Source organism: Plectropomus leopardus, chromosome 10 (assembly GCF_026936395.1).
Source record: "Plectropomus leopardus strain MGB_pleo_1.0 chromosome 10, ASM2693639v1, whole genome shotgun sequence".
NCBI classification, from domain to species: Eukaryota; Metazoa; Chordata; class Actinopteri; order Perciformes; family Serranidae; genus Plectropomus; species Plectropomus leopardus.
In genome coordinates, this window is record NC_142185.1 from 14,241,700 (window position 1) to 14,269,040 (window position 27,341).

General features: G+C 38.9%; 1 protein-coding gene across 8 annotated transcripts in view; it reads right to left on the reverse strand.

Annotated features, from left to right (window-relative positions):
* epha3 (eph receptor A3) overlaps nucleotides 1-27,341 on the reverse strand; it is a 248,960-nt gene that overhangs the window by 42,834 nt on the left and 178,785 nt on the right. For 7 of the 8 annotated variants that reach the window (XM_088083094.1, XM_088083095.1, XM_088083092.1 and 4 more), the window contains 3 exons: nucleotides 12,337-12,492; nucleotides 6,888-7,247; nucleotides 1,148-1,272 (listed from right to left, as the gene is read on the reverse strand). In XM_088083094.1, the coding sequence (XP_087939220.1) occupies nucleotides 1,148-1,272; nucleotides 6,888-7,247; nucleotides 12,337-12,492 (641 nt within the window). The remainder of the gene's footprint in view (nucleotides 1-1,147; nucleotides 1,273-6,887; nucleotides 7,248-12,336; nucleotides 12,493-27,341) is intronic. The other variant, XM_088083100.1, reaches the window with a different exon arrangement.

The following is a 27,341-nucleotide window of genomic DNA, read 5'->3' on the forward strand; positions in this document are numbered from 1 at the left end:
CCTGCATAGCATACCTTTAAAAGAAAAGGTCATCATTTTGAAGATTCACCTATTTGCTTTCTTTCTATGACTTAGATGTAGAAGGTGCTGCTATCCTCATACAGTACATTAGTAGTCCGTTAGCTTAGCACAAAGACTGGAAACACAGTGCTGGGCTATATTAAACCATTTTGGCTTGGTGACCACACCTGATATTGTAACTTCTGAGGCATCATGGGACCCATGTTGGCCCAAAAAAAACACCTTTCCCATACACAATCATTGGAAAAAGAGTGTGCGAAAAATGTGAGATACATTTTTCTGAGGGTCTCAAACACCGAAATGAAACAAAAGGAGTTCATCCAATGGAATTTGGAAAGTCTAGACAATTTGTATGATCAAATCATTTGATTCAATTTATGTGTGCAGGGGGTCAACATGAAGTCAGCCTGCAAAGCCAGAGGAAGTCTGAAACGTGCATGCCCTCGGCAGGCGTGCCTAAAGGACTCCAGTGAGCATGCTCCTTGGGCCAAAAAACAAGGAGAAATAAGGAAGTCTGCGAAAACTTTTTAAACACATGCACCCTGTGAGCAAATTTTAAGGGAATGAAAGGTTCGCCACCTTTGAAAAGGTTCTTCTTAGTACATCCGTGAGCGAAACAGCATGCTCTGTCCAAATTTATGTAGGAATTGTTTATGCAATTTGTATAGTATCATCAGTGAAAGTGATGCACACTGCTTGTGGTCTGCCACCTGGTCACTGCCTTTTTATTAAGTCCTGACCTCACCTGCACACTGTGCCCAGGAGAGGCAAATACAGACAAAGCACAGTCTCAGAAATATACACCACCACATACTTCTAGTGGGCTATAAGTGATGGTTAAGAGAGATTACGTCTGTATAAGCCAGATAGTCAGTAAAATCCTGCAATATGTACCCATACCAACTCTAAAGCTCACTAATAAACACATTATATGTCATATGCCAGATTTTGCTTTTAAGTTTCTCGACAGATATCACAGTGGTATCAATCATCAAATTCTCAGCAAAAATGCAAATAAGCATATTTCCCCAGATATTGGCCTATACCATTTAGAAGTTCAGTTTTCAGTTTTGCTTGGCTCAAACGCACGAGTTAAAGCATTAACAGTGGTTTATTCTGCACCAACCTTTTCGTAGTATTTGATCTCATAGTCCAGGATAATGCCGTTGGGTCTTTCTGGCTGCTGCCAGGACAGGGACACGCTGTTTCGAGACGTCTTCTCTTTTCTGATCACCGTTACAGGGGAGGGAGCTGGGTGGGAGACACAGAGAGAGTGAAAGAGAGAGAGTGAGCTTCTTCATAGCGAGGTTCAGTGGAAGTTCAGTCCCTCGGTGTTGCATCCTGGCAATTGTCTATGGTTCCTGTTAGCCTAATTCAGTTTGCTGCCCAGTGGGGCCGCATTAAAGGCTGCAGCCCGGGATTGACAGGTGGAACGAGACAATGTACACTAATGCAAAGACTAGCTTGTGCAAAAAAGAAGTAGATAGTTTTTTTCTTTCTTTCACAGTAGATTTTTGTGTTATAGCTCAAAAAAAGTATCAACTGACTAAACGCATAAAGAGTACATGCTTTGAAATGTAAGATTCTTAGAGGAATCACAGGCTAATTTCATCAAAATGAAGAAAAACATGGCTATGTGTGCTTACCGAAGTTAAGTGTCTCTGAAGTTGGTGTGAATATTAAACTCCCATTCAATCATTTATTAAGCTTCACATTAGTTTCTATTTATATTGCATACATAATGCAGTTCAATGGTTTGTCCTTTATAGCAGCATCTATTGTTTCTCTGCATTCCTCAGAAACGTGTTTTAATTTTGGGACCCTTGATAAACCATCTCTCACCCTTTCTCTCACTGCTGTCCCTTCCCTGTTTGGTGTGGCACTTTCTCCCTCACCAATCTTCCTTGCCAGTCCTTCACCCATGCATCGCCTTGCCTCGGGGAGTTCACATGGTCCCAATCTAGTAATTCAGCACATCCCTCCTTCTATGGAGCCCTGCTCCCCTCCTTCGCTCTCTTTCTCTCTCTTCACTCCCTTTCTCATTTCCCTTTTTTACTGCTCTCTAATTGCCAGGCAGCTCCGGGGCCAGCCCGGCATCTGAGGCATCGACTTTTAATTTTATTAGACCACAGGAAAAAACATGTTTGTCTTTGAAATGTTCGAGCCTTTCTTGATTGTGATTATATAGCTGCCTAGTGTGTGTCTGGCTGTGTGTATCTTTCTGTGCATATACTCGCGTGTATTTCCGCGGGAAGTTATTTTTTCTCCTGTAATGAATCCAGATGGGGAGAATCTGTTTCTATACCCCCTGCTCCTCCTCTCCTCCTCTCCCTCTGGTTCTGATAGCGGGGTGAGGCTGTGCTTTTTATTGGCTCTGTGGTTTATGGTGGTAATGATTTACTGTGTCTGGGCCGCTTGGAGGCAGCTTCAAGTTCCTCTCCTCCTTCTTTTCCTTCTCCTCGCTTCCCTCGCTCTCTCCCTGCATGTCTATTGCCAAGCACTTAATTTGCTGTCACTCTCTGTTTCTGTCTGTGGTGTAACTGTAAAACTGATACAGCATGCCAGGCCCATGATGGCCTTAAAAACTGGCCTTCAGTGTCATTCACCTGGGATGCGGGAGACATGATGCAGCTGTTGAAACACATTTATTTATTCAGTACAACACTGGTGGACTATTGGAGGTGATGGTAGGTTATTGGAAGTAGTGCTAGGGAATTTAACAAAAAGAGATGCTGTCCATATGTCTTAAAGAGGACCTATTGTGGCCATTTCCAGGTTCATACTTGTATTTAGGTTTTCAATGTTTATGTAATGGTCAAAAAGCATTTTCTTTTCCTCATAAAGTTTGTGCTGTAAAAGCCGTGTTTATCATCTGTCTGACACAAAGCTATATCTTTAAGGCACCCTCCCAAAAAAGGCCCAGTCTGCCCTGACTGGTCAGCTTTTCTGGGACTTCTGTACTGTGGTTCTTGACAAACCAAAAATATTCCAGCAGAAATATAATCAAAAATCAGGAAGAAATTATGCCCAATAAGACTGGCTGCCAAGATTACATATTTCCCTGGTGTTAGCATGTAGCTACATGTAGCAGTGTACTTGCATCCTGGGGATGACTAATATAGAGGAGAGGGACACTTTCTACCAGAGAAATCATCAATAAAAGCTTTTTAACCAAAATCTTAACAACAACAACCAGACATGTTCTAGCGGGAACATGATTCAAACATTTGTTTACTTGTCATCTCTTTTTTGTCAGCATCCTAGGCTTCTTATCACACCATTTTGTTTAAAGTCCTCTGGACTGCACAGCAATTGATCCATACCACCTTCACATTATCGATATGTTAACACACACTAGGGTGAAATATGGACTTAATTGGGTCACCAACAACCACATCATGTTAACAAAAAGGAAGTGAAGAATTGATTCATCCAGGTATATATATATATATACATATATATACACACACACACACACACACACACACACACACACACACACACACACACACACACACACATATATATATATATATAATACTGTATGTGCTTGTGTTTCCTTCTTGTCACATTCTACTGAGTTCAGCTGCAGTTCAGACTGTTGATATTAGACTACTTTAAATGTGGCTCACAGTTACCCTGTTGTTTGCATAGTTATGACAATGAGTGTCGGGGCGAAGGAGGTTGGAAGGAGGAGAGCTATCTGACAGCACCTTGACAGCACAGCCAGGACACTCAGCCTCCTTCCCAGGGAAACACTTAATCCAGCTTTTAACAGCTTTGGCATCTGTACGTGCGTGTGTGTGTTTACGTGAGAGAAAGTGTATGGACGGGTGGGGCTAGTGCACTGACATACCTAATCCTTGTAAACTCTTAGAGCTGATGGAGAGTGTGCAGCTGCAGGCAGAGATATTTCTTAGAGAGGGAGAGGACTGTGTGGTATACGGACGGTGGGTATGGTGGTGAGTGTTTTCGTGCTTCTATGTGTGTGCTTGATTTATCGTATGGAGGGACGGAGATCCATCTCTTCTGATGATCACGCATACATTAAAGATGGTTTTCAATATTCAGAGCACACACAGCCCCTCTTAGTGTTAATAAGTCTTCTTCAAATCCAATACATATTCCAATCGAAGAGAAAACTCTCGTGACTAACAGATTAAAATGATTACGATAAAAAAATCTAGCCAAGCTTTGCTAAACCATTTTTTTTCATTTCTTTACTTCATATGTGTAGCTTATAATCCCCATTGCCCTTTCCCCTCATAACAACATGACAGGAATGACATGAGTCTTTCCTTATCTCCAGGCTAGACACGTGTGCACGTACTGTATGTGACCAAACACACATAAACACAAAATCTATATTTACCTCTCATCCCTGCCCTGTCACTTTAAAGAGGTCATGTCTGGACCTTGTCACTTTTAATACAGCCAAGCAGTGACAACGCAGAGAAAACACAGATGACATCTGTCTGAATGTGTATTTTGAGTGCACACAACCTTTCACATCTGCATATTAATCACACCAACATGTTTTTTCTCAAAGTTATATGTATGATGGAGTTTATCTACCCTTACAGTGCATGTGCATGCATGTGTATGTTTGAGTCTTTCTCCCAAAGATAATGACTGTGCTGTCCTGCCTCACTGATTCATTCTAAATGCATATAGTCATAGCATCTGCAAAGAAACTTTTATGTTTTAATTTTTATATTGCTGAAATAAAGCAGGTACAAGGAGGTGCCATGGCTGAATTCAAATCCAAACAAACTAGGGCTCCAAGCACAATGCTTCTAAATGTACCACTCTTGTTTAAATTCACAGCTTTTGCCATCTGCCTATCATCAACCATGTGATGGAGTGTCTGACCTCGCTGTGTGACAACTTATGAGTGAAACTCCCATCTGTTCACTCTGCTCAAAAACCACCTCCCAAGTGCTTATTCACCTCCCAAGGTTTGGAACCAAAAAAAAGCCCAAAAGAGAAACGAGAAAACACATAATGAAGAGAATCACAGGGCATGAGTTGGGGTTTAAGAGTGATAGGTAGGAATAAAGGATCCTGTGTTTAGATGAAGAGAGAGAAAACATTAAAAAAAAACATTAAACTGCAGACACAAAACATTACCAAACAGGAAGGCAAACTGTGCCAGAGAACAGAGGAAGGGAGCAGAAAAGGAAAAGAATAAGTTGATGTACTACAGCCAGACGTTAGCGCATTCCTCACTCAAGTCAGGGATTTCTGAGGTTTGGCGCTTTCTACAGCAGCTAGATTTATTTTACTCTTGGAATTTCACAACACCACTTCCATTTGCCTTGTTATTCATCTCAGGAGTTGATGTGTGGAGAGATATTTGTATAAAAGATTGATGGAAGTGTTAGGTGCCCATCCTCATGTTAAGAGTGTCTGTTAAAAAGATGAAATTTTTCTTTTTTTTGTGAAGGAGGAAGACATTCGATACCAGTCGTTAAACAAGAGAATAGTGGCCTGGGATCGCCTTGTAAATGTCCAGAGCTGATGGTTGGTGTGCATATGTTTGGAGCACATAAACTTTAGGCTAGTGTATTATATGATAACGATATTTGGAGGGAGAAAGAGAAAGGGGGTGCAGTTTGGAGAGAGGTACTTGCATATTATCCATGTGTTATATAGTCACAATTCTTTTTTTTTTCCTTCATAAACTTGCGGTTCTTCCCACAGTAAAATTTTAAATACACTTTGCACTTCATGCATTGTTACCAAATACTGATAAATATATCTATATATGCCAAAACTGCTAACTCAAGTCACATGACTTGGAGAAACAAATTTAATGCCTTTAGAGTATAGACTGTATAAATAATGGTCATAGCCAGCGTGAATTTACACATCAGTTTGTAGACTCCCATTCTGGCATTATGGCCAATTAGTTTTTTGGAGCCAGAAGTGATTGTATTCGGGGTCTGACTGAGAAGACGAGGACACTATCAGCAGATAGCCAGTCACTGAAATTGGCCCTTCTTTAATTATGCATAACTTTAAGTTATGCATAATTATCTATGGTGATTGACTTGCACCTGGAGCCAGCCTCAAGTGGTCATTTAAAGAACTGCAATTTTTGTTGCTTCTGTGTTTGTTTCACTTTTCAGCTCAGGAGGCTGCTGTATTTTTTAGACCAGAATTGACAAAATCAATAAAGTCTTGCAACTTAACTTGGATTTTAACATCAATGACCTGTGACTTCACATAGACTTGAACCTTTTGACTTGAAAATACTTGATGCCTTCCTCCAGGCCCAAAGATTAAATGATGATTTTGATGAAGTTCAGCTGTAGTTGTTTTATCAACATGTTCCAACAAATTAATATACATTTTTAAAAGCATTAATAATTTCTGTAAATATGATATATTATTTCTCCTTCTTTACAATGTCATTACATCTAGCGAAGAGTCCATTATGATATGTTTAGGACTCAAAACTTAAAGTGATGGACTGTCTTGAGTTGGGAGTAAAGACTTGAGACTTGTTTGTGACTTGGAAAACAATGACCTGGTCCCAACTCTGACATACAGTGTCAGGACTCTTGGGGTGTGTAGTACCCTCATATTCTTAGAAACGGTTACAATTTAAGCCAGTCTCAAGTTTGCAAGTTTGAGACTTTCATCTAAAATGCATTATACTTCAGTGAGTCTGCTCATTTCCATACCTTCAGCACAAGCGCAGCTACTCATAAAAATCACCCTGTGTCATGCTTGTCTGAAGAAAAAAAAACGTTTGACTTTTTATAACAATAATATGTGGTTGAAAAGGGATGGCTTTAGTATCAGTGTGATTATCTGAGTACATGCTCTTAGTCATCTATCCATCTGCCGTGATATCTCACCAGCTTGGTTGGTGGTGATGGTGACAGCGGCATACTGCCTCATCTTGGGTGCCAGCGATGACACACCATTCAGCGCTTCAATCTCAAAGGTGTAGTTAGTGTGGGCAAGCAAGTCTCCCACTGTCACCGTGGTGTTGTGGAGGCCCGTGGCTCTAGGCAGAAAGTGAACATTGCTCCGGCAGGGCTCGCATCGTAGGTTGCCACCATTACTGCCATTAGCGGCACTGCCGCGGCACCGTTTGCAGAGGACAGTGAAGGTGATGTCCCTGCGCCCGCCGGTGTCCTCTGGCCAGCTCCAATCTAGGATTACGGAAGTCTCATTGATGGAAGAGATCACATTTCGAGGAGCTGAAGGGGGTCCTGGTAGACAGGGAAAAGGAGGAGAAGAGGAGGAGAAAGGAGGTCATTAGATAAAAAAGATGAAATGAATGTTTGTATTAGGAATAAAAAAGGTGGGAAGAAAGGTAATTAATAGAAAGTGATGGAAAAGGGAGAAAGAGATAAAAAGACGTCAAGCCGCACAATGACATTAGAAGGAATTAGATTTAGCAGTAAAGTCATCCAACAAGTGCTATACACACAGCATCTAAGATGAACTTAAAGAATTTAACACGATTATTAAAAAAAGGACAAGGTTTATTGGCTGGAGTTTGTGTGCATTAAAAGTTTGCTGATTTTCCAGGACATGAGTTTTCCAGACAGAAACTAGCCATTTATTGAGGTCTTTGAAGTGCCAAATACCTACATGGATATTTTCACTCAAGAAAATTGCAATGAATGCTACACAATGTATATACAACCTAATTGTATTTGAATTATGGTAAAAATCAGGGTTGAGTTAATATGGGTCTGAGAATGTACTTCAAAATGTAGCTGTTTTCCTCTCTTTTTAGATCAGGAGAAAAAGAAAAGGGCATGACACAGCCTCTTTCACAATAAAAAAAAAGACTGTCAAACTCAGACTGACGTGTAAAAGCAAAAACGTCTTATTACAAACAGATTTCTCTGAATATTTCCAGATTTTTATATCAAAGCTATGACTGTAATTACATGGAGAACAAAACAAAACTGCCAAATAACTCTGTTGAGAAGTTGCAGGAGGAGGACGGAAATGGGCTTAGTGGGTTGTGTCTCAAGATAAAATGCTTTGTTTGGTTTGTTTGACTTGACAAGAATTTACTTCACTTCCAAGTTATGCACAGCTCCCGTCTTGGTTATCAGTATCTTTGACTGTGTTTGTGCGAGAAGCAAAATACACCAAATGTTTTGCTGCAGGGAAAATCAGAAAATGACATCAGGGTATCTGCAAGTCTCACAAAGCTAGATTGAAGATTTCTCAAGACGTGTTTGGTGCTTCTAACATGCCTCTGAAGTTAGAGAGTTTTGCAGCTCCAAGACTGAATAATCTGTCACAAGCAATTTTTAATTGAAAGCATATAATGAAATTAATTTAATATGCTATAAGGACACATTAATGGGCAATACTCAAAAGGCTATTACATTAGACCCTGGGATTTCAGCAGGGGGTCAGTGATCCCTCAGGGGCCCTTTAGAGCTACTGCAGGGGGGCATCCAAAATATTGTTTGGTAATTAAAGTTTATTTGTTTTTTTTTTTTTTTTTTTCAAAAACTGAAATATATTTGAAAATACTCATAAACATGAATCTATCATTAAAAATCAAATAAAAAATAATAATATTAAAGGCTGAGTGTTACCAATGAATTCTTGTGCAATAATGTTAGCTAGCCGACACTAAATCACTGTGCGGCACCACAGCAAAGAAAACTAGTTAGCTAACACTCACATACTATTGAAATATATTGGCCAATAAGCTGTATCATTGTTCCAAGTTTTCCAACACTGTTGTAAGCCACAATAGATAATTTTGTAACTTTTTGAGAGAGACTTTCTGCCTCAGCAAAAAAAAAACCAAAAACATGTATAAATATATATGAACCTGTCAATAAGTATTTCAATAGATTACTATTGTATGCACCATAAAACTTACCACCTTCAAAAGTCATTAAAAGCCACTCAGCTCTGTACTCACTGACCTTGAACTCTGGACTTTATATCTTGGTTTTAACTTGACAAGCATTGACTTGTGATTTTAACTGTGTTACTGTATGCGATGAGCTTTTTTTGGTAGTTTTATGGTGTATTGTCTGTCTTGTGTCTTCTTCTTTGTATCACTTTATATCATGTGCTATTGTATGTTTTTTTAATTGTTTGTGTCTCTTCTTCTTGTCTTCTTCTTGTATAACTTCATATTGTCATGTTATTGTGCTGTGTCTTTGCTCTGACCTGCCGAAGGACGATACGCAGATACGATTTAGCTCTAAGCTGTAATATGATACGGTGCATCAAATGGTAACATATATGTTTTAAACTGTTTATGTTCCCTTTTAAATAACAAATACCAAACATACAAGGATGTGTTAGTACAGGACATGGTAAGTCACCCTACACATTATTATAGAACCAATTTTATGTGATAGTCAATTTTAGACAATGTATGTCATAGGGGGTCCCTGCACAAGGGGTCCTTGGTCTGAAAATCATTAAAGACCCCTGCAATAGCCTACTACGTTAGGTTATTACAATCACCAATACCATTCAAACTTGTGGTAAAAAAAAAAAAAAAAGCTCAATTTATGGTTTTGTATGATTTTATGTCAGAGTCTTAAGAGAAATAATGCCACGAGAAGACATCGTGCTAGTATCATCAGAATTAAATTTGATTAGGTTGCTTTGATCAGGCAGCATACCTCACAACAAAACTGATATCTTTCTCAACCATTGACATCAGCTCTAACATTCAAGAAGCTCTCAGACAATCCTAGTTAGTAATAAACACCAAATAATTTATCAGGATCTACTGTCAAAACTGTTTCAGAACTCATTTCAGAAACACAGACAAAACCCCCCTCAGAGAAAACAGCTTATCATCAACTATATCCATTATTAAGAACTTCTATCACTTCTCTAGAACTTATATCACCCCACTCTGTTTTTTTATTTATTTAATTTTTTATAGTGAGGCTGTATTTTCTTTGATATAAATCTGAGTCCTATACCTCACTGATATAGTGCACTCCTCTGACCACATCTTGGACCTGTAATTCATACAAGATATTACAGTACCTGCACAGACATGCACATGCACACGTGCAGGCAATCAAGCACTAATTCAAAATGTCAAAATAATACATTGACATCAAGATTAAAATGTGACATGAATTATGGTGCGTAAGAACAGAGGATGAGTGTGTAATCTCCAATTCCTCACAAAGAGACTTATGTTTAGGCAATTCTCTCTGGGCTCTTTTCAGCCTTCTGCTTATCACTGGAGATTACTAGAGTTTGGGAAACAAAGTGTCTTTCAGCAAGTTACAGCGATAGTGGTGATTAGCAGGGCAGACCAGCACTTTTTGTGCACTTTTGTGCTAATTTGGAGGCAACACTTTGGGATGAAGGGGTATGTATCGATGCATTTTTCATTAGTGGAGCTGATTCTAGACATACTTGATAGACTGTTAAGACAGCTGTTATATAAATGTCCCATGCTGAATACAGCAGGAAATACCATACTGTTGAAAGCTTTTTTTTTAAGTACTTCCTTTTTTTTTAGAGTTTAATATTCTCATTTTCCTGCCAACATTTTCAAATTTCCAGATCCAATTCTAACAACCTCTATCCCACCGCTAACAGTATAATCATGATCATTATCATCCAACAACTTATCTATTCATTTGCAGCCCTTGCGTCGCTCAATCTGTCCCAATGAGGTGAAATCTGCCTAGTTGACAAGATGGCGCTGAGATAATCACGACAGGGACCTGCCGTGACTGTCTTTCTAATTAGGATTCTTTCTATGGCTGTGGGCGTTGATATGAATTTTCTACTGTTCTCCTCACGGTGCAGGAATTTTTCATTATTTTTTTTTCCCCCTTCCTAGTCCATTTAGTAACGGATGTATCCATAACCTGACATCAGGGAATGCAGTGATTTATAGTTTTATGGGGGATGCATTTTGGAAAGCTCGCAGGAGGCATCTGCATCTGCATCTGCAATCCATTTGCATCAGAGGGAGACAAAAGAGAATCATGTTTGGAAAGGTGATAAAGGGTTCTTGGGCAACTGTGGCTTTGGTGACCTTTAAATAAATAAGGAATGTTAATGCTCTTATAGCAAGCTATTTTTACTGGTGAATTGGGAAACAATCTTCATCTGCATTATGCGTACAAATTCACCTATAAATGAGATCCTGCTAAGCAGAAAAAACACACTGTAAACACTGTTAAGACTGTTGACATGAGAAGCTTTTAGATTAAATTTGCATTTACTCAATGGCTACAGTTACATGCATACCAATATTACCCTATTATTGAATTTAAGATGGGACATATAAACAGCATATTCCGTTTACTATTAACGCAGTTTTCCAAATTTAATATTTTGCAATTAAGACGTGGGATATGCCGGTATTATTCAAGTTTTAGGAGAATTATTTGGGCATCTATATAGCCAATTTGGAAAATGCATCACAAATTGATTTTTCACTGTCATTTGTGACACATCTCCTGTTGTCCATTTACAGTCAGCTCTGTACACTGTCATGGATACATTATAAACAAACCAACTCGCCAACAGTTTGCAAGGCTGTAAGGTAGAGATGCATTTCTGGTCAGAAGGAGAAACACACCTAAACTTTATAAGAGAGTTAGGTTTTTGGATATGTGCACATATTGCAACACCAACATGTACATGAAGGTGAAAAAATAAAGGTGTGAGTCCAACAAGTCTGTTACAAGCAACTGTGAAAACTGTGAAAAAATCTTATTTGGTTGCAAAGAAGCAAATAACAAATGGCTCCATATTCTACTTTTCCATATTTTGACTCGATAAATGACATGTTAAGGCATGTTAATCAGAGTATGCACGGCTGCATGTAAACAGTAATATTATTGGAGTATTTATTTTCATTAGATGACAGCTTAGTAGGAATATTGTCTTTTTTGGATTAAAGGCAAAAACTGGAGTATTTTGTGCATGTAAACATACTCATTATGTATACACAAAAGCTCTTTTTTCAAATAGCTTTTTGTGTTTCACATAAGTACATGTACAACAGTATGAAGCATAGACAAACATGGTACTCTGCAAAAAATTATTTAATGTGTAAAGCATCTGAAAGCATTTACAGCATGTTATAACTCGGTGACAGCCAAATTAATGGCTTTCAGCATTTCTTCAAGGCAAGGTTAAGACAGGTTTCATTGCATGTTTTACGGGCTAATGAGAAAAATCCTCCCACACCACATTGGAGGGTGTTTTCAGTCAGTTATCTGATGCTGTGGAAAGGGAGGAAGGATGCCACTGACTCCTCATATAACATATCAAAGAGCCCCAAATGTTGAGCTAACTGTGGTATGAAAGCACACTTACGGGTACAGGCCATGGAGGCAGGGTCCCCTTCAGCACGGAAGTAGTTTTTCTCACAGCCACAGTGCAGCGACCCCTCATGGTGGGAGAAACTATGAGGGGGACACTTTGAACACTCCATATTCCCAAGTGTGGATTTGTAGAAGCCGGCCCTGCACACTGGAGACAAAAGAACACAGACAGACGCATGAGTGTCAAGCTGAACCAGCACATCAATCGCTGTCTAATCGCTGCATTCTTCATCGGAGCACCTACAACAAACAAAAATTGAAATATGAGGGACGCACTCACACACACACACACACACATTAACAAACTGTGAGAAGAGGACTGCATGTAAATCTGCTGTTAATGTAACAAGAACCCACTGACTGCTGGGGAAAAAAAAACAATAATTCTCGGAAATGTCTTTGTCTCTATTTCTCGCTCTCTTCATCTCTCAGAAGGCACAACATGAATAATGCAAATTGTCCCCTCAGATAAAAGGACTATTCTCTTTAAATATCTGTGGTGTTAAATGTGCACTCAGCAGCTCTTTTAACTCCTACTCACCACAAATCTGTTGCAATCTGTGCAAGTAGGGTGACACTCCACCTGTGCAAAGTACTGCATACTGCATGTGTAAGTGTGTTTGTGAGTCTGTGTAGGAAGAAAGATGAAACGCAACTTTCCCTCGTGTTTTTTATCTCCATTCTCTACCAATTTAACTCCATCACACTCTTGTGTTCTCTTCTCTTTTCTTCTCTTCTATCACAGGTTGATCCCACTGTCATCTTTTCTCAACTTGATGATGACATACAAAGTACTGAAACCTACAAAAAGCTTGGGCTAGGACAGTATGCTTATCTCCCAATTTGACACTATTTTCAAGCTCACAGTAGTAGTAAGTGTAATTCTACAAGTATTGTGATTCTACATCATATTCTTTTTTATTTTTGTTTACTTTCTAACACGAGGTCATGGTGAAAAAGTTAAATCATACACTTCTAGAGATTTCATGAGACATATTTCCAAAAACAATGCACATTTCAGTCTAAGCCCAGTCAGTCTTTCCACTGTTATTTCAGCAGCACTGCTGCATAGAAAAATGATAAATAAACTAATGTTTTTATGATCTTTTTTAAACCAGTTTTATTTCAGTGAAGCACATTTTGATCTTGTTCTGTGAAAATAGTGATTTTAAATAAACTGCACATAGAGCCATGTGGAGCTAGGATTGCAAAGTCCTTGCCTAATTTTAAAGTGGAATTGCCTAATCCTTACTTTTTTGTGTGCCCTTCTTGCTCTTTTAAGCATTAAAAAGTGGCATTCGGTACAGAACTAGTTCAACCTTTTTTAAAAGTAGTGTGTTACCTATAGTGCTCTGACTTCCTTTCCACAGAACTATCTCCTACAAGATAACTGGATACAAGAAAAATGTGTATGCATCTGCATTTGTCAATTTAGGCATTAAAGTATAAAGTTATATAAAGTTATTTGAAAAAACTTCAAATGAAAAATTACGACACTTGAGTAAATCTATTCTCTCCCCTTCCCTAAAAAAGTCTGTATCCATGAAGGAAAAGTCCATTATACTGTCCATAGACAGCAGGGCTTGACGCCAACAGTGCTGTACTCCCAAACACTACAGGTATTTCTGCAGCTAGGACACAGTAACTGAAAATCTAAATAACAGTTACAGGATTAAAACAACATCCATCTGTTATTTTAGAAAAATGACAGAATTCAATGTCTTTAAATGTGACTGTGTTTTGCAAAAGAGCATCTGAAACAACATTTAAATCTAGTTTGGTGAACAGCATGGTACTTTAAAAAGCAAAAGGCTTCCCACAGACAACCAAGCCTGTATTGATTAATTATGCAATAAATAATTCAACAATCATCTAATTTTTATTCAAATGCATACATGAAACTTTTACAGTAATCTGATACTGTTGCAAGCATACGGAAACAAACAAGCCTGCTCTCTCTCTCTCTCTCTCTCTCACACACACACACACACACACACACACACACACACACACACACACACACACACAGACATGCACACGCTCGCTAGATTAAAAAAATGGCTAGCACCAATAGCAGCGAGCCAGCAGAATGTGTGGGCTCAGCAGAACAGGTCTGACAGATCCCAGGGGTGGACAACACACTTCTGCAAAAGCCAACACTGCTGATACTACTGCCATATCCATCACTGACACTGGCACGCCAAGGTCCCATGCTGCACCAAACACTCCTCTACCCCCCCTTTACAGTGTGCATGTGTGCGTGTGTGGGAGAGAGAGTAATAGAATGTGAAGCGGGTTTAAACAGACCAATATAATCCTACTGATGGAATGACAACCACAACACTTGCTGACACACACAAAACAGACCACCCTGATTGGAGGACACACCAGGAAATTAGACCTGACAGCCAGCGGCCCCAGCCAATCAGGTAACAGAAGCAGCGAGATAGCCGCTGGGTCAGCAGAAATGCATGAGGAACATAAAACAGAAGTGTGGATAAACAGACAAAAGTTGAAATGAATTCATCTCAGAACAGTGGCAGACCGAGATTTGATCCCTCAATCCATAAACAACCTTTGACAGAGCACACATGCCCCTAACGGTTCACCCCTGGATAACACCAAACAAAGATCCCTTCACTGTGTTCCATGGACAGTTTAACCACTGGGCTCCAGTCCAAGTGGATCTGTTTCCATTTAGTCACCGTACGCACTAAATCCTGGCACTGGCCTCACTGCGGATTAACTAATCAATTTTGGAAATATTCATATTCACTGGGAAAGGTATTACTTTCAGTTTTCATATTCAGATGTCCCAAGTCATATTCATGATATCATTCTGGAGAGTGTTTTTTTGGTGTGTCTAGACTTTCCAAATCTGTCTGTGTCTCTTGGCCACATATATGGGGAGGAAGGGGGGGGGGTTAAACTATAGATTAACTACTAAGACATTGGGTCATTGTGGTTTTCAGCAAACAATACTCACAATTAGGTAAATGGTGTGTTTGTTGGAGACTATTTTCAGCTGTGGATGAATACACATTTTGAGCTTTAGTGACTACTCATGTAAATAGGAGTTCGTTACATTTCAAACGACATAGTAGTGTTGTCATGAATATCAATTTATATATACTTGTATATATATGTATATAGGGATATTTAGGGATTCTGCATATTTGAAACTGTGTCAACAACCATTTTCTGCAGTATCACATCAGTAGTAGCAGCAATCTCGCTCTCTCTTATTGTTAATGTTTATTTCACAGACTGAATAAACAGTGGATGTAGCTACCATGTTGTCACCCAGTGGTTTGTGGACTGCTATTTTGAAGACTCAAACTCCGCATTTTGGATGTCATGGTCTTGATTTTTTTTTTTAGCCAAAAGTGACCATATTTGGGCGAGAGGCTGGTGTTGTGGCTAAGTGAGGGATGGATCCAACTGAAAATCGGTGCTGCCCCTAAATATGCGCACCAGGCTGTAAATATTATTTCTGCTCTAAAGTTAGGTATTTTAACATGGATGTCTCTGGGGATCTATTAGGAGTGGAGGAAAATATCAATTCACAAAAGAATCTCAATTCTCGTTTTTAACGATTCAGAATCAATTCCAAAATCCTAAACATCAATTATTATATTCTTAACCCTCTAAAATGTTTATATTTTTGAAAAGTCTTAATAGTTTTGACACCATTTGTTGGATCATGTTACTTTTTTCGCCAGTGAAAGCTGCTGGCTGTCCTGTGCAGAGGGATGTCTCCAATGCATCGTAGCTCTTTTAAAAGCCTCAGTATCCAGCCTGGGAATTTGGGTGTTTTTACGGGACCTTGTTCAATAAATCCATAATGATAAATCTGATATTGGGTGTCTTCCATCCATATTTTATCCATATTTCGATGATAAAAGTACATTAGCTTGGATGCTAAATGCCATATTGGTTTCCCATAGTCCCTTTGGAGCGGTCAGAGGTTTGTTTGGTCTTGTCCACCAATCGGATGACGATCCGACGCTTTGTACCCGCTTACGTATGCCGCATGTCATCTGGAGCAAACTGCACTGTGATTGGCCTAATCCTGCTGTATCTATCGCTCTGTGTTATTGGTAGCGCCTAGTGCATTAGGATAAACTCTGGTTGCCCCTATAATAATTACAATGTTTATTTTTTCACTTTCTGATTCCCAACAGAAAGGTTTTCTACAATAAAAAAGCTTGTACATAATAAAACCTCGATAATTTCATACACACTTTGCTTTCATAACATAATATGCCACTGGCAAAACAGACCTGAGCATATCCTGAAATTACACCTCCTATATTTTGAATCTGGAATCAATTTTGAATCGGAAATCATTTTGAATCGAGAATCGATTCTGAATCGAATCACGACCCCAAGAATTGAAATTGAATCGAACTGTGAGATACTGAAACATTCACACCCCTAGGATCTACTGTTCTGGAGGCAGCCTCCTGAACAGTAGAGAGATGAACTAGAGTTTTTGGCACTTTCAGTATCATTTTAGTTTTAATTGGAGGTTGCCGCTTGGTTTATTATAGTCATCTGCCGTTCTCTCCTGAAAAACAAAAAAAGAAAAATCATTGTTGTCATGTTTTCCTTTGTTTTTGTTTTTCCCCTAAAAAGGTATAGTTTCATCCCTCAATGCCAATTTTTACTTGTGGTATCAAACATTGTATTGAATATTGATATTTCACAAGGTATTGCATTAAGTTATAAATTTCTAGTATAAAATGAAGTATAGTGACAACACTACTAAATAGCCCAGGCTCGTTGTAATGAAAGAACAAGTCACCCTGCGCAATAATGTGGTTCACAAATGTGATTTTAATAGTTTCTGGACAAATGGAGGCATATAGCACAGAGGAATGTGCTGTATAATTCTTTAGCCATGCTAAAAATACTTTCTAGTAGGATCAATTTGTTAATATTAAGGGAAAAATAGAATATGACCACATTCATCCTTTAAGCATGCCTCTCTGCAACTGCTGGAGGAGCTTAACATCTCACTAGACTTGAACGAATGACTCTGGCAAGTCAACACTCCACAAACGTAAGAAAAACAGCCTCATTTCCACTTGAAAGTTAAAAATATACGGGGACTTTTCAGCGCGTAACACAGCCGTGAAACTTATTAGGCACAGAGAGGATCCCATAAACTTTCAATGTAAAAATCAATAACCGAGGCTGCACTTACGGTATGAGGTTTTCATATGACAGTATAGTGATATGTTGTATTTTCTTGACCGCAAACCCTAAAAATATTTTTATAACAGTTGGAAAAGGATAATAAAGGCCCAGTTTCTTCCCTGTGTGTCTGCCAGGATAAAAAGCAGCTCTGACAGAGGCTGATGGTAAAATCAGATTCGGCTCGCAGGAGGTTAACTACTCATCTAGAGGAGAAGCGAGTTGTGTTACACTGACATTCACCAGCAGTGTATGCAGGGACATGAGTGGATATAGTACGATGCCATGTGTGGTAACGTGTGTGTATGTGCCCCAGGAGAGGAAAAACAGCAACTCTTCAGATGACAGAATATGTGTGATAAATTAAAAGATCCCTAGATACATTGTGTGTGTGTGTGTGTGCGCGCGCGCACATGTGGAAGTAGCACACATACAGAGACACACGTCACAGGAGCATCACAGCCTTAACAAATAAAGAGAAAATGAAATATTTGCCGAAGAGAGGAATATGAAGGTTATCCCCCTGAATCATCTTTTATTTATTTTCAAATCAATAACAGCAGCAGGAACAACATGTAAGGCCTGTATCACTGTATCCCTGTAAGTAGTCCTTTGTGATACACAGACATCTCTCTCACACACACAAACATGCATTCAAGTTGAAATTCTTGCTAATACTCACACACTCACAGGGGTATAACACAATGTCTTCTCTGCATAATGACAGCTGAAACACAATATCTTCATTCACTTTTAAAGAGCAGAACACTGCATTTACACACACATGTGCACACATACAGCTACAGAAGCCACATGATATGGTGGTTGTGAAATAACTGGGGCTGCAATTTGCTCAATCAATAGTCTAGGTCATGGGACACCCTCATCAATAATTAACGTGACTGCTGGATGGTCTAGTGGTCACATGCACATCTCTCTTTTTTACTACATGTGAGTTGAAAACCTGACCTGACCTTGGTGAGACCCGATTTTCTTTTACATTGCATCTTTTGAATGGGACACATTCTGGAGACAACTAACAATAATTTATTGTCTACCCTGCTGAGTATAAAGCAAATACAATTTAACAATTTTAAGAGCTTTTTAGCTCAGTCTCACAAAATCAGTTTTTCATCTGCAGTCACTCTGTGAAGAAATAACAGCAACTCTGTAATCACAAATAATTACGAATCTCATTAGAAACATAGATAAGCCTTAAAAATAATACTTTACCAATGCTCAGATGCTCCCTTCTCTGGGGCTGTTGCCCAAGCTAAATATTGGATTTTCACATTTTTGTATGCACTCCACTGAGGACACAGAGAGCATAGAAGCAGATCGAGAGAGTGACAGCTCCCCTGTATCGTAAAAACAGAAGCTGAAAATACTGGGATCTCACAGTACAACTAAGACAAACTGATAAAATATAAACCAAAATCATTTTACTGCGTTGCCTTTTTCTTGCCTAAAACATACTTTAGTGCACTGTCCGGCTGTAAAATGAGAATTTGTGAACAGGATGTTGCTATATATTGTTCCTGTATTGTAAAACCAGAGAGAAAAAAAAAGCAAAACAGTAAAAGTAAACTGCTGATCAAATATGAACCAAGTTTCTATTACTGCATTGCCTTTTTGTCACCTAAAATGTTTTCAGAAACATATTTGAGTGTACTGTTTGCCTGTAATTCAAGATAATTTGTTTCCAGACAGCCATGTTGCACCACTATCTGAAGAGTTTTTGTATTTCGACTGCATGGACAGATCAGTTTATAAAAAGACTGTCTTTCCAGCAGAGAAATACTTCTTTAATAGAATATACCGTATCATCAGAAAAATGTGACCCTAGATTATACCCCACATGTTAATTCTCACATGACTCCTGTCCTCTTGAATTTGACCTTACTGATTCCTTGGAAATTGATTGGTGTTTCACAGGGAAAGTGGGAAAGCGCCTCTTCCCTTGACCTGTGTCTTTATGTCAGCCTAACCCAAAGCCTTACTCTCAGTCTTTCTCTCTCACTCACAGCAGAACGCTGACCCAACAACTGATTTCCTGTTTCCATACCACCTCCGCCTCTTTTCTTTCTTAATCTGACAAGATTCCAATGACTTTTACTCCCTCTCTCCTCCTCTTCCATCTTCCTCCATCTCCACCTCCCCCTTCATCCTGCCCAACCTCCTCCAGTTCTTTTCTGTGGCTTTCCCCTCTCTTTCTTTCGCTCCATCCTTCTTCCCTTAATTGGAATAGCTCTCTTTGAAATGGAAAAGTTATTTACTTTGACAGTTTAGGCATTTGGCTGGCGGTCTTATCCGGAGCCACTTGTAATGTAACTGGAAACATGGCAACAGTAAACATCTCACCCCCTGCCATGAAATCCCCCTTTGGGCAAACCAGTAACAAGCTACAGAAATCTGGAAAAGGTCAAAGTCTTTTTATGAAACTGTGGTGCATTTTGGTGGGGAATTTTCACTGCCAGATAATTATGTCATTGTTTCAAAATAGTGCATCATGGTATGACACAGACGCATTGTTGACTAATGAGGAAGTACATAAAATTGCAAGCAAAGCTACATTGTCAACAATGCGATAATGATCTTATTACAATCCATCTGGATATCAGTGGAAAGTGTTACGTGTTAAATTCTGTTTCAAGGATTTATGGCCTATTTTTTCGAATTTTAAAGACTGAATTTTGGCACAAAATATCAGACACAAGCAGCTGCAATACATAAATAACCTGAGATAGCCATAGCACGTGCATATGTCACGGAAAAAGAAGACACATTAATAAACTGAAGGCTCCAGTTCTCTCTAACAGACAAAGTGACATCCATTACGCTGAATTACAATCAATTTGTTAAAGCTAATATGTCCCTAACCCGATAAAAATGAACTCATTTTTGTCAGAGATATAAATGAAAGCAGTCATCAAAAATGATACGTTTTGTCTTGAGGCAAATTGCTATGCATTCTGTCTCCCTTATGTTCAATTACTGTCTCATTTGCCATCATGATCACATTGGGAACACATTGCAGTTTATTCATATGTCAGTATGGTGAACCGATGTGCTGCTGCTTGCCTGTCTGGGCAGAGAAGTGATTCTGTACATCTGTAAGTTTCCAGCGACACAACAACTATGCAAACTAAACCTTTTAAGGAGTTTTGATTAGAGCTACCAAAGCTAATCAGAATTTAACAAAGGCCTGTAATGGCCTCTCAGCTCTTAAGGTCGTAATTGCTGATGATTTTATATTGTGGTCATTGTAGTTTTGTGCTGGCACAGCAGAGTTAGAGGAAGGATCAGGTGGGATAATAGCAGCAACGTGCAGTATTTAGTGGTGTCATTGTTGATTTGTTGAGAGTCCTGTAACTGCTTGAATTCATCATTCTTAGCTGGAAAATTATGAAATGGGCACACTCTATGGATCAGGGGTAATCTATTTAAAAAAGGTGTAATATCAGAGAATCTTGCAGTGTTTCACAGAATGAGCTCATTATAGACACATTTGAAAATGGAACTGACTAGAAAGTGTCTTGCATGCTTTTAGGGAATAAAACATAGTATACGCACTGCAGAAAGAAACTCTGTTTTGACTTAATGTTAGTGTCGGGGGAGGCTTTAAAATTTTAAGTTGACTGAATTTGGGAAGATAAGTTAGGTAATTTTGTGATCTTTCAATTTGTCTGAACATTTGAGGGAGCCTAGACACCAACTTTTTAAATGTCAAACAAATTGTTTACTTTTTATACAGTGGAGGTTTTTAATGTTTGTTTCCATCCCAGAAAGCCAAATCTGTATAACGACATGGCTCAAAATGTGGCAAAATATTTTGTTACTGATCGATTCTGGGATGTTTAAAGCTCCCCATTTTAAGTTCAATCTCAGTTCAAATTTCTCACCAAAATTAGCAACAAACCAGCTCTGTGAGGAAAAAAAAAATAGCAACATTTCTCATCTAGCTTTCCTAGAGCATCTAAAAATGGGCCACCAGATCAAAATCTGAACCCGATGCTCAGGTTTATCGTCGCCTCATTGACCTCATAAGCTGCGTTTTCAGCAGCCATAGAAATGAAGCAGTTGGCTTCATCAGCTGCAGTGATGTGGAGGGCCAGATTGGAGTTTGTGGTGCTAACTGCAGGCTAATGGCCTGGAGAGACCCTTCTATTCAAGTCTGTTTATCTATACACACTCAAAGAGACGCTTCTGCTGCCTAGATGCATTGTGTGTGTGTGTGTGAGACTCAGAGTCTAGAATACTAATCATAGCACACAACCAACAGCAGTTTCTGTCTGTGTGAAAGAAAGTTACCATGTGTATGTGATTGTGTGTTAGTGTGCGTGTGCAAGCGCACGCGCAAACTGGCACAGTAAAGCTTAATTAAGTGATCTGATCCAACACTGATTTGCATAATAAAGCAGCCTGATGAGGATGATAAGAGGAGGACGAAAGGAAGTAAAGGGAGATGAAGGGAAGTAGAGGAAGAGGATGCGAGGAGGTGAAATAGAGGTGGAGGATGAGGAAGAAGAGTAACATGAGGAAGGCTCTACATTACATGTATTGTGGCAGACAGGAAAACACTAAGGAAACACATGCTTGTAAGTTAAAACACTCCTAGCCACATAAACACATTATAGTACTGACAGACTAAACACTGTGTGCCTGTGTGTGTGTGTGTGTGCGTGTTAGTAAGTGAGTTTGTGTTCATCAAAGTTTTATAATTAAAGCAACCTGTGATATTGTGTTTGTGTGTGAAATGATATATCTTTACTAATTAACTGTCCAAAAACACAGTGATTTACCATAATTGTTGTTCGACATTACAAACACAATTATTTCCAGTGGATTAGAAGTATACTAGTATATAATATTATGTAATCGTCCAACAAGCAGTATGCTGCCTGAACCTATTTAGCTTTTAATAGTAACAAAGATTGGCTATTGTATTTCAGTCTAACCTTTATGTTAAAAAAAAAATTAAAAAGGCTGAACTCCTTTTGTTTTCCTCACTCTCTCTCTCTTTTATATTCACAAAGGCCCTGGTCACTTCAAGAAGAACTTTGCAGAATCAACACAACAGATGTCTATTAGAATGAACTTGTTTTCTGAGCTGCTGCACTGTGGTGTTAGCCTGACACCCTTTACATTTTATTAATGTCTCGAGATACTTTAAATTTCAGATAAACATTCAGAAATGACAAAAACAATAACTTGCAACACTTTTTTTTAAAAAAAGGACTACTATGTCTCTATCAAAAGGTCCAGTGTGAAGAATTTAGTGTCATCTAGCACTGAGGTCGCAGACCTAAAATTTGTCATGTGTGGCAAGCATGTAGGAGAACTACGGCCAAAAACATGGCTCCATGGGAGAGGACCCGCTCTACATGCGATACAAATGGCTCATTTTAAAGTAATGGAACACAATGATTCTTATTTTCATTTGATTATAAACGCGTGAAAACACAGTTAGGAATGGTTTATAAAATGGACAGATCAATTTAAGCAATCTGATTGGCTGTTAACCATGATATATAAACCGTGTATAACGGCAAAAAAACCCAAAAATACTATAGACGACCAAAACTCAGAGGCAGACCAACATCCTTGCAATGAAGAACGACACCTAACAAACAAGTGAAAGCTCATAAGCAGTTTTAAAAGTCATCCAAAAGTATTTAAATCAGATTGGACATTTTTTCAGTGGTTTCACAATAAATGGCAACATAGAAATCTATATAAATAAATAGGTAAATGGTGAAATCAATGTGCAGGTAGCCAGGAGGGTCTGTTACTTGGTAAGAATGCTTTTATTAAAAACTGTTTAAATTGGAATGTGTTTATAACTTTGAAATTCCCATTCAGGGTAAAAGTCTCATAAAAGTCTGCTTTGCATCAAGCTGTACAACGCCTCTTAGCTGTAATATAGTCACAACATATACAGTCTGTTGTGAGCAATGCTTAAATATAGCATTTCTGCCAGTGGTTGCCCCTAAACACTACACACTGGACCTTTAATACATAATTTTCATCATTACAGTATGGGAGGATGTCACTTACGATGCCTCTCTATGAAAATAAATGAATGGAACATGAAAATGGAGCATGTTATTTTATTAAAATAGCATGTTTATGTGTGTGCACATGTGTGTGTGTGTGTGTGTGTGTGTTCCTTGCTGCTGTTGTGTCAAGGACAATAAACTGGGGCAAAACAGGGCAAGTACTGTACAAACCCCACACACGCTGAGGCATGGATCAACTCCCTGCTGTATCCATCAAGGATGTAATAACTGTTTGCTACACCCTCCACACTCCGGAGATCAGCAAGGTCAGTAAGAAAATCCAGGACAAACCAGCGCACTAGGACAAACACACTCTCCAGGCACACACACCTGTACACACACACTGCAGTGATTGTTATTCTACCACTATAGATGCAGGAAGACAGAGAAGGTAAGACAGAATGGGGAAATCCCACTCAAAAAACAAGAACATACTTGTACATTCCCACACTCACCACACACACACACACACACACACACACACACACACACACACACACACACACACTCACACCAACAATAAACCTATTTGTGTGGAGCCATCACACACACTACCACTACCACTGTCAACTTTTACACAAAGCAAACACACTGGTATGTATGTGTGTCTGTGTGTGTATGTGCATTCACTGTGTTGTGTTTGGAGATGGCACTGACCTCTTAATGCCCTCTCACTTACCCAAACATACACAGACACACACAAACACATTCCACTGTTACACACCGTGGAAACACACACACCCCGCACAACCTAACGGGCCTTAAACCCATTTGCCTCCACTCATCCTTTACAGCACTATTGTGCTGCTTTGAATGCAACTGATAACCAGCCATGTACACCAAGCACACACACACACTAGCTGTCGTCATCTTGGTGATTTAAAGCTGGATGGACCATTGTAGCATAATCCCATGTGTGACAAAAGTAGCCGGTGGCAACCATGTCACCATTTCCATGCTGATATGGGAAAGCTGATGTGGAACTCAAACAGATTTCCATCCTTTGCTCCGTTTTCCATTGGCAAGCAGGGGATTTATGTACACAAGCACTGCTACTGAAATGAAATTCTAAAGTACAATATTTGTAGTAAATCGGCAATGCAATTACAGCATTTCTGTTGCAAGCCCAATAACATCATCTCTTTATAGTTAAATCAAAATCTATGAAGATCTGGCTGAGGAAAGGACAGATACATAGATAAATATATGAATAGCTTGTATAGATGAATAGATAGTGAAGCTGGAGTGAAAAAGTACAAGAAAAAACAGCCAGGTTGAGGAAAGAGAGAGGGATGTAAAAATGGAGAGAAGACAGTAAACAAGTAGATGAACCGTAAATAGTTATTCCAATTCCATATGCATCTTTCAACGCCAAGTAAATATGTGTCTATTTATGTGTGTGCTTGTGTGCGTGTGAATGCCAGGTCCTTTTTTGTGCCCCAGGACAGTTTTATTGACCTGTGCCAGAGAGGACACACTCTCCACATTAAGGGAAAATAGGCCATCAACAATGCTGCTGGACAGACACACACACACACACACACACACACACACACACAATGATGGTGACCCACTTCACTCAATGTGCTCAGTCGGCAAGACTTAAACAAAGAAATTGATGTTGGGCACTTTTATAATCACACTAATGCAAGACAGCACACACGCAAACCTCTGATAATATTAAATATGTTTTAACACATACAGACTTTATTGTAAAACTGACAAATATTACAGTGGTAGTCTATTGGTGACTATTCACTGCAACTGAGTATGAAGCAACATTTTGATGAGATGCAAATTGATTTGAACTATTTTAGTGAGTTTTAGTGATGATGTAAATGCTGTTTCAGAAGCCTTTGCACTATGATATTTATCTATCTATCTATCTATCTATCTATCTATCTATCTATCTATCTATCTATCTATATCTATATCTATATATATATATATATATATATATATATATATATAATTCTTATTATTTATTTTTATTTATTTATATATTTTAATGTATTACCTTGTTTTTTTAAAGGTTTTTTTAAGATATTGTATGCATGAACAAATTTTCACTTAAAGGTGCATTCACTGATTGTAATACAATACAGTTCTTGTCATTTTCAGTGAAAATCTCCTCACAGCCCGCTAGCTGTCTATGTTCTATGTGCACGCAGAAAAAGTTCTGGCGTTCGTACACATCCCTAGCTTAGTAAATGGGAAACAAACAAAGTGGCCACACAGCGCTATTGCAGCCAGTCAGCAACAGGGGGTGTTCCTGCTTGTGCACTGCACAGAAGAAGGGCCACAAAAGTACAAAAAGAAAACGCAGAGGGAGTGAGAGGGGCGGTAAAACTGGCACATGACTGGATGGGTGTATTTGTTTGGGTGTTAACTTCAAATATAAAAACGTTTAAAAATTGTACTGTTTAACAAACAGTAAATCTTTATTTTCCATCTTTTGTGAATAAACTCACATAAACATCACTTCTGTGTTCTAACTCCAGCCCTCTCGATTGTAATTCACATGAAATGGCCTCCATATGGTTGCTGACACTGAGCCCCCCGTCAGGGAGAAGATACTCTGCCTGCTGAGGTTTGAGGTGGAGAACTGTTGTAAAGCCCACTTGGGAAGACCACTTTCACTGCTGGAACACCTGAGGACAGCTGAAGGACGCACACATACATATTAACATGCCCAGGCACACACACACACGTATATATGCATACACCTACACATGAGCCTCTGTGCGTGGCTGCTGCCATATGCTAAAGAGCCCCCAGGCTGCTCTCACCTCAGACAACATGACATTCAGGTTTTTATATTGCCCACCATGTTACTCTCACTGGGATCTGCACTACCCGCACTTGAGAAGGGATGCTGGGATAAACTGAAAACTAAAGGGAAATAGACACATTTAGTTCAATCTGAAACTACCTGGCTGTTGTTTTATAGATCTTACAGAGCATCATCATTATCTCAGGATGAAATTTCGTTCATAATTAATGCCAGTTTTGTCTCATGTTTTCACTCTCACTCTGATCAACACACCTAATTATTGATTTTCGTGCTAAATATTGTGTGAACTATGGATGGTTTTATACTGAAACAAACAATGGAAACACAGGCACTAAGCAGTCTGAAATCCTAACATGTGGTTTGCATCTGTTGCTATGGGAGACAATATAAACTTTCGTAAAAACAGGGCTATGATCTATAACAATTTTATCCATTTTTAGTTTCCACTGTTCCACTGAGGCTAAAACACTTTCCCTTTGAAAGACTCTTAGTAAAGACTTCTTTTCAGTCCATGCATTTTAAAGGTCCCTTTTCTTCGATTCCAAAAAGCATGTTAAAGCTCGTGTGTGTATTTTATTTCCACACAGAATTTGAATTTCAATAGAAAATAGTGTTGTGGGCAGCAGTGATCAGAAGGGCACAGGTGGAATTATATAATACAAAGGGAAATATTCATCTCAAACCACTTCATTTCAGTACCATATTATTCCGTGTTCAAAAATAGCACACCTCACCTGATCTCATTACCTCACACCAAACCAAATATTTCACATGTATTTCATTAATTCTCACCTTGAAAGTGAGCATCACCCTATGAATCTCTGACAAAAGCAGGAAGGTCACAATCTATTTTGTTAAGGACTAAGAATTCCTCTGCGTAGCCCCTGCCCAAGGTGGCTAATAGGATTCTCCTGCATGCCGTGGGGGATAAAATGAGAGGCAATT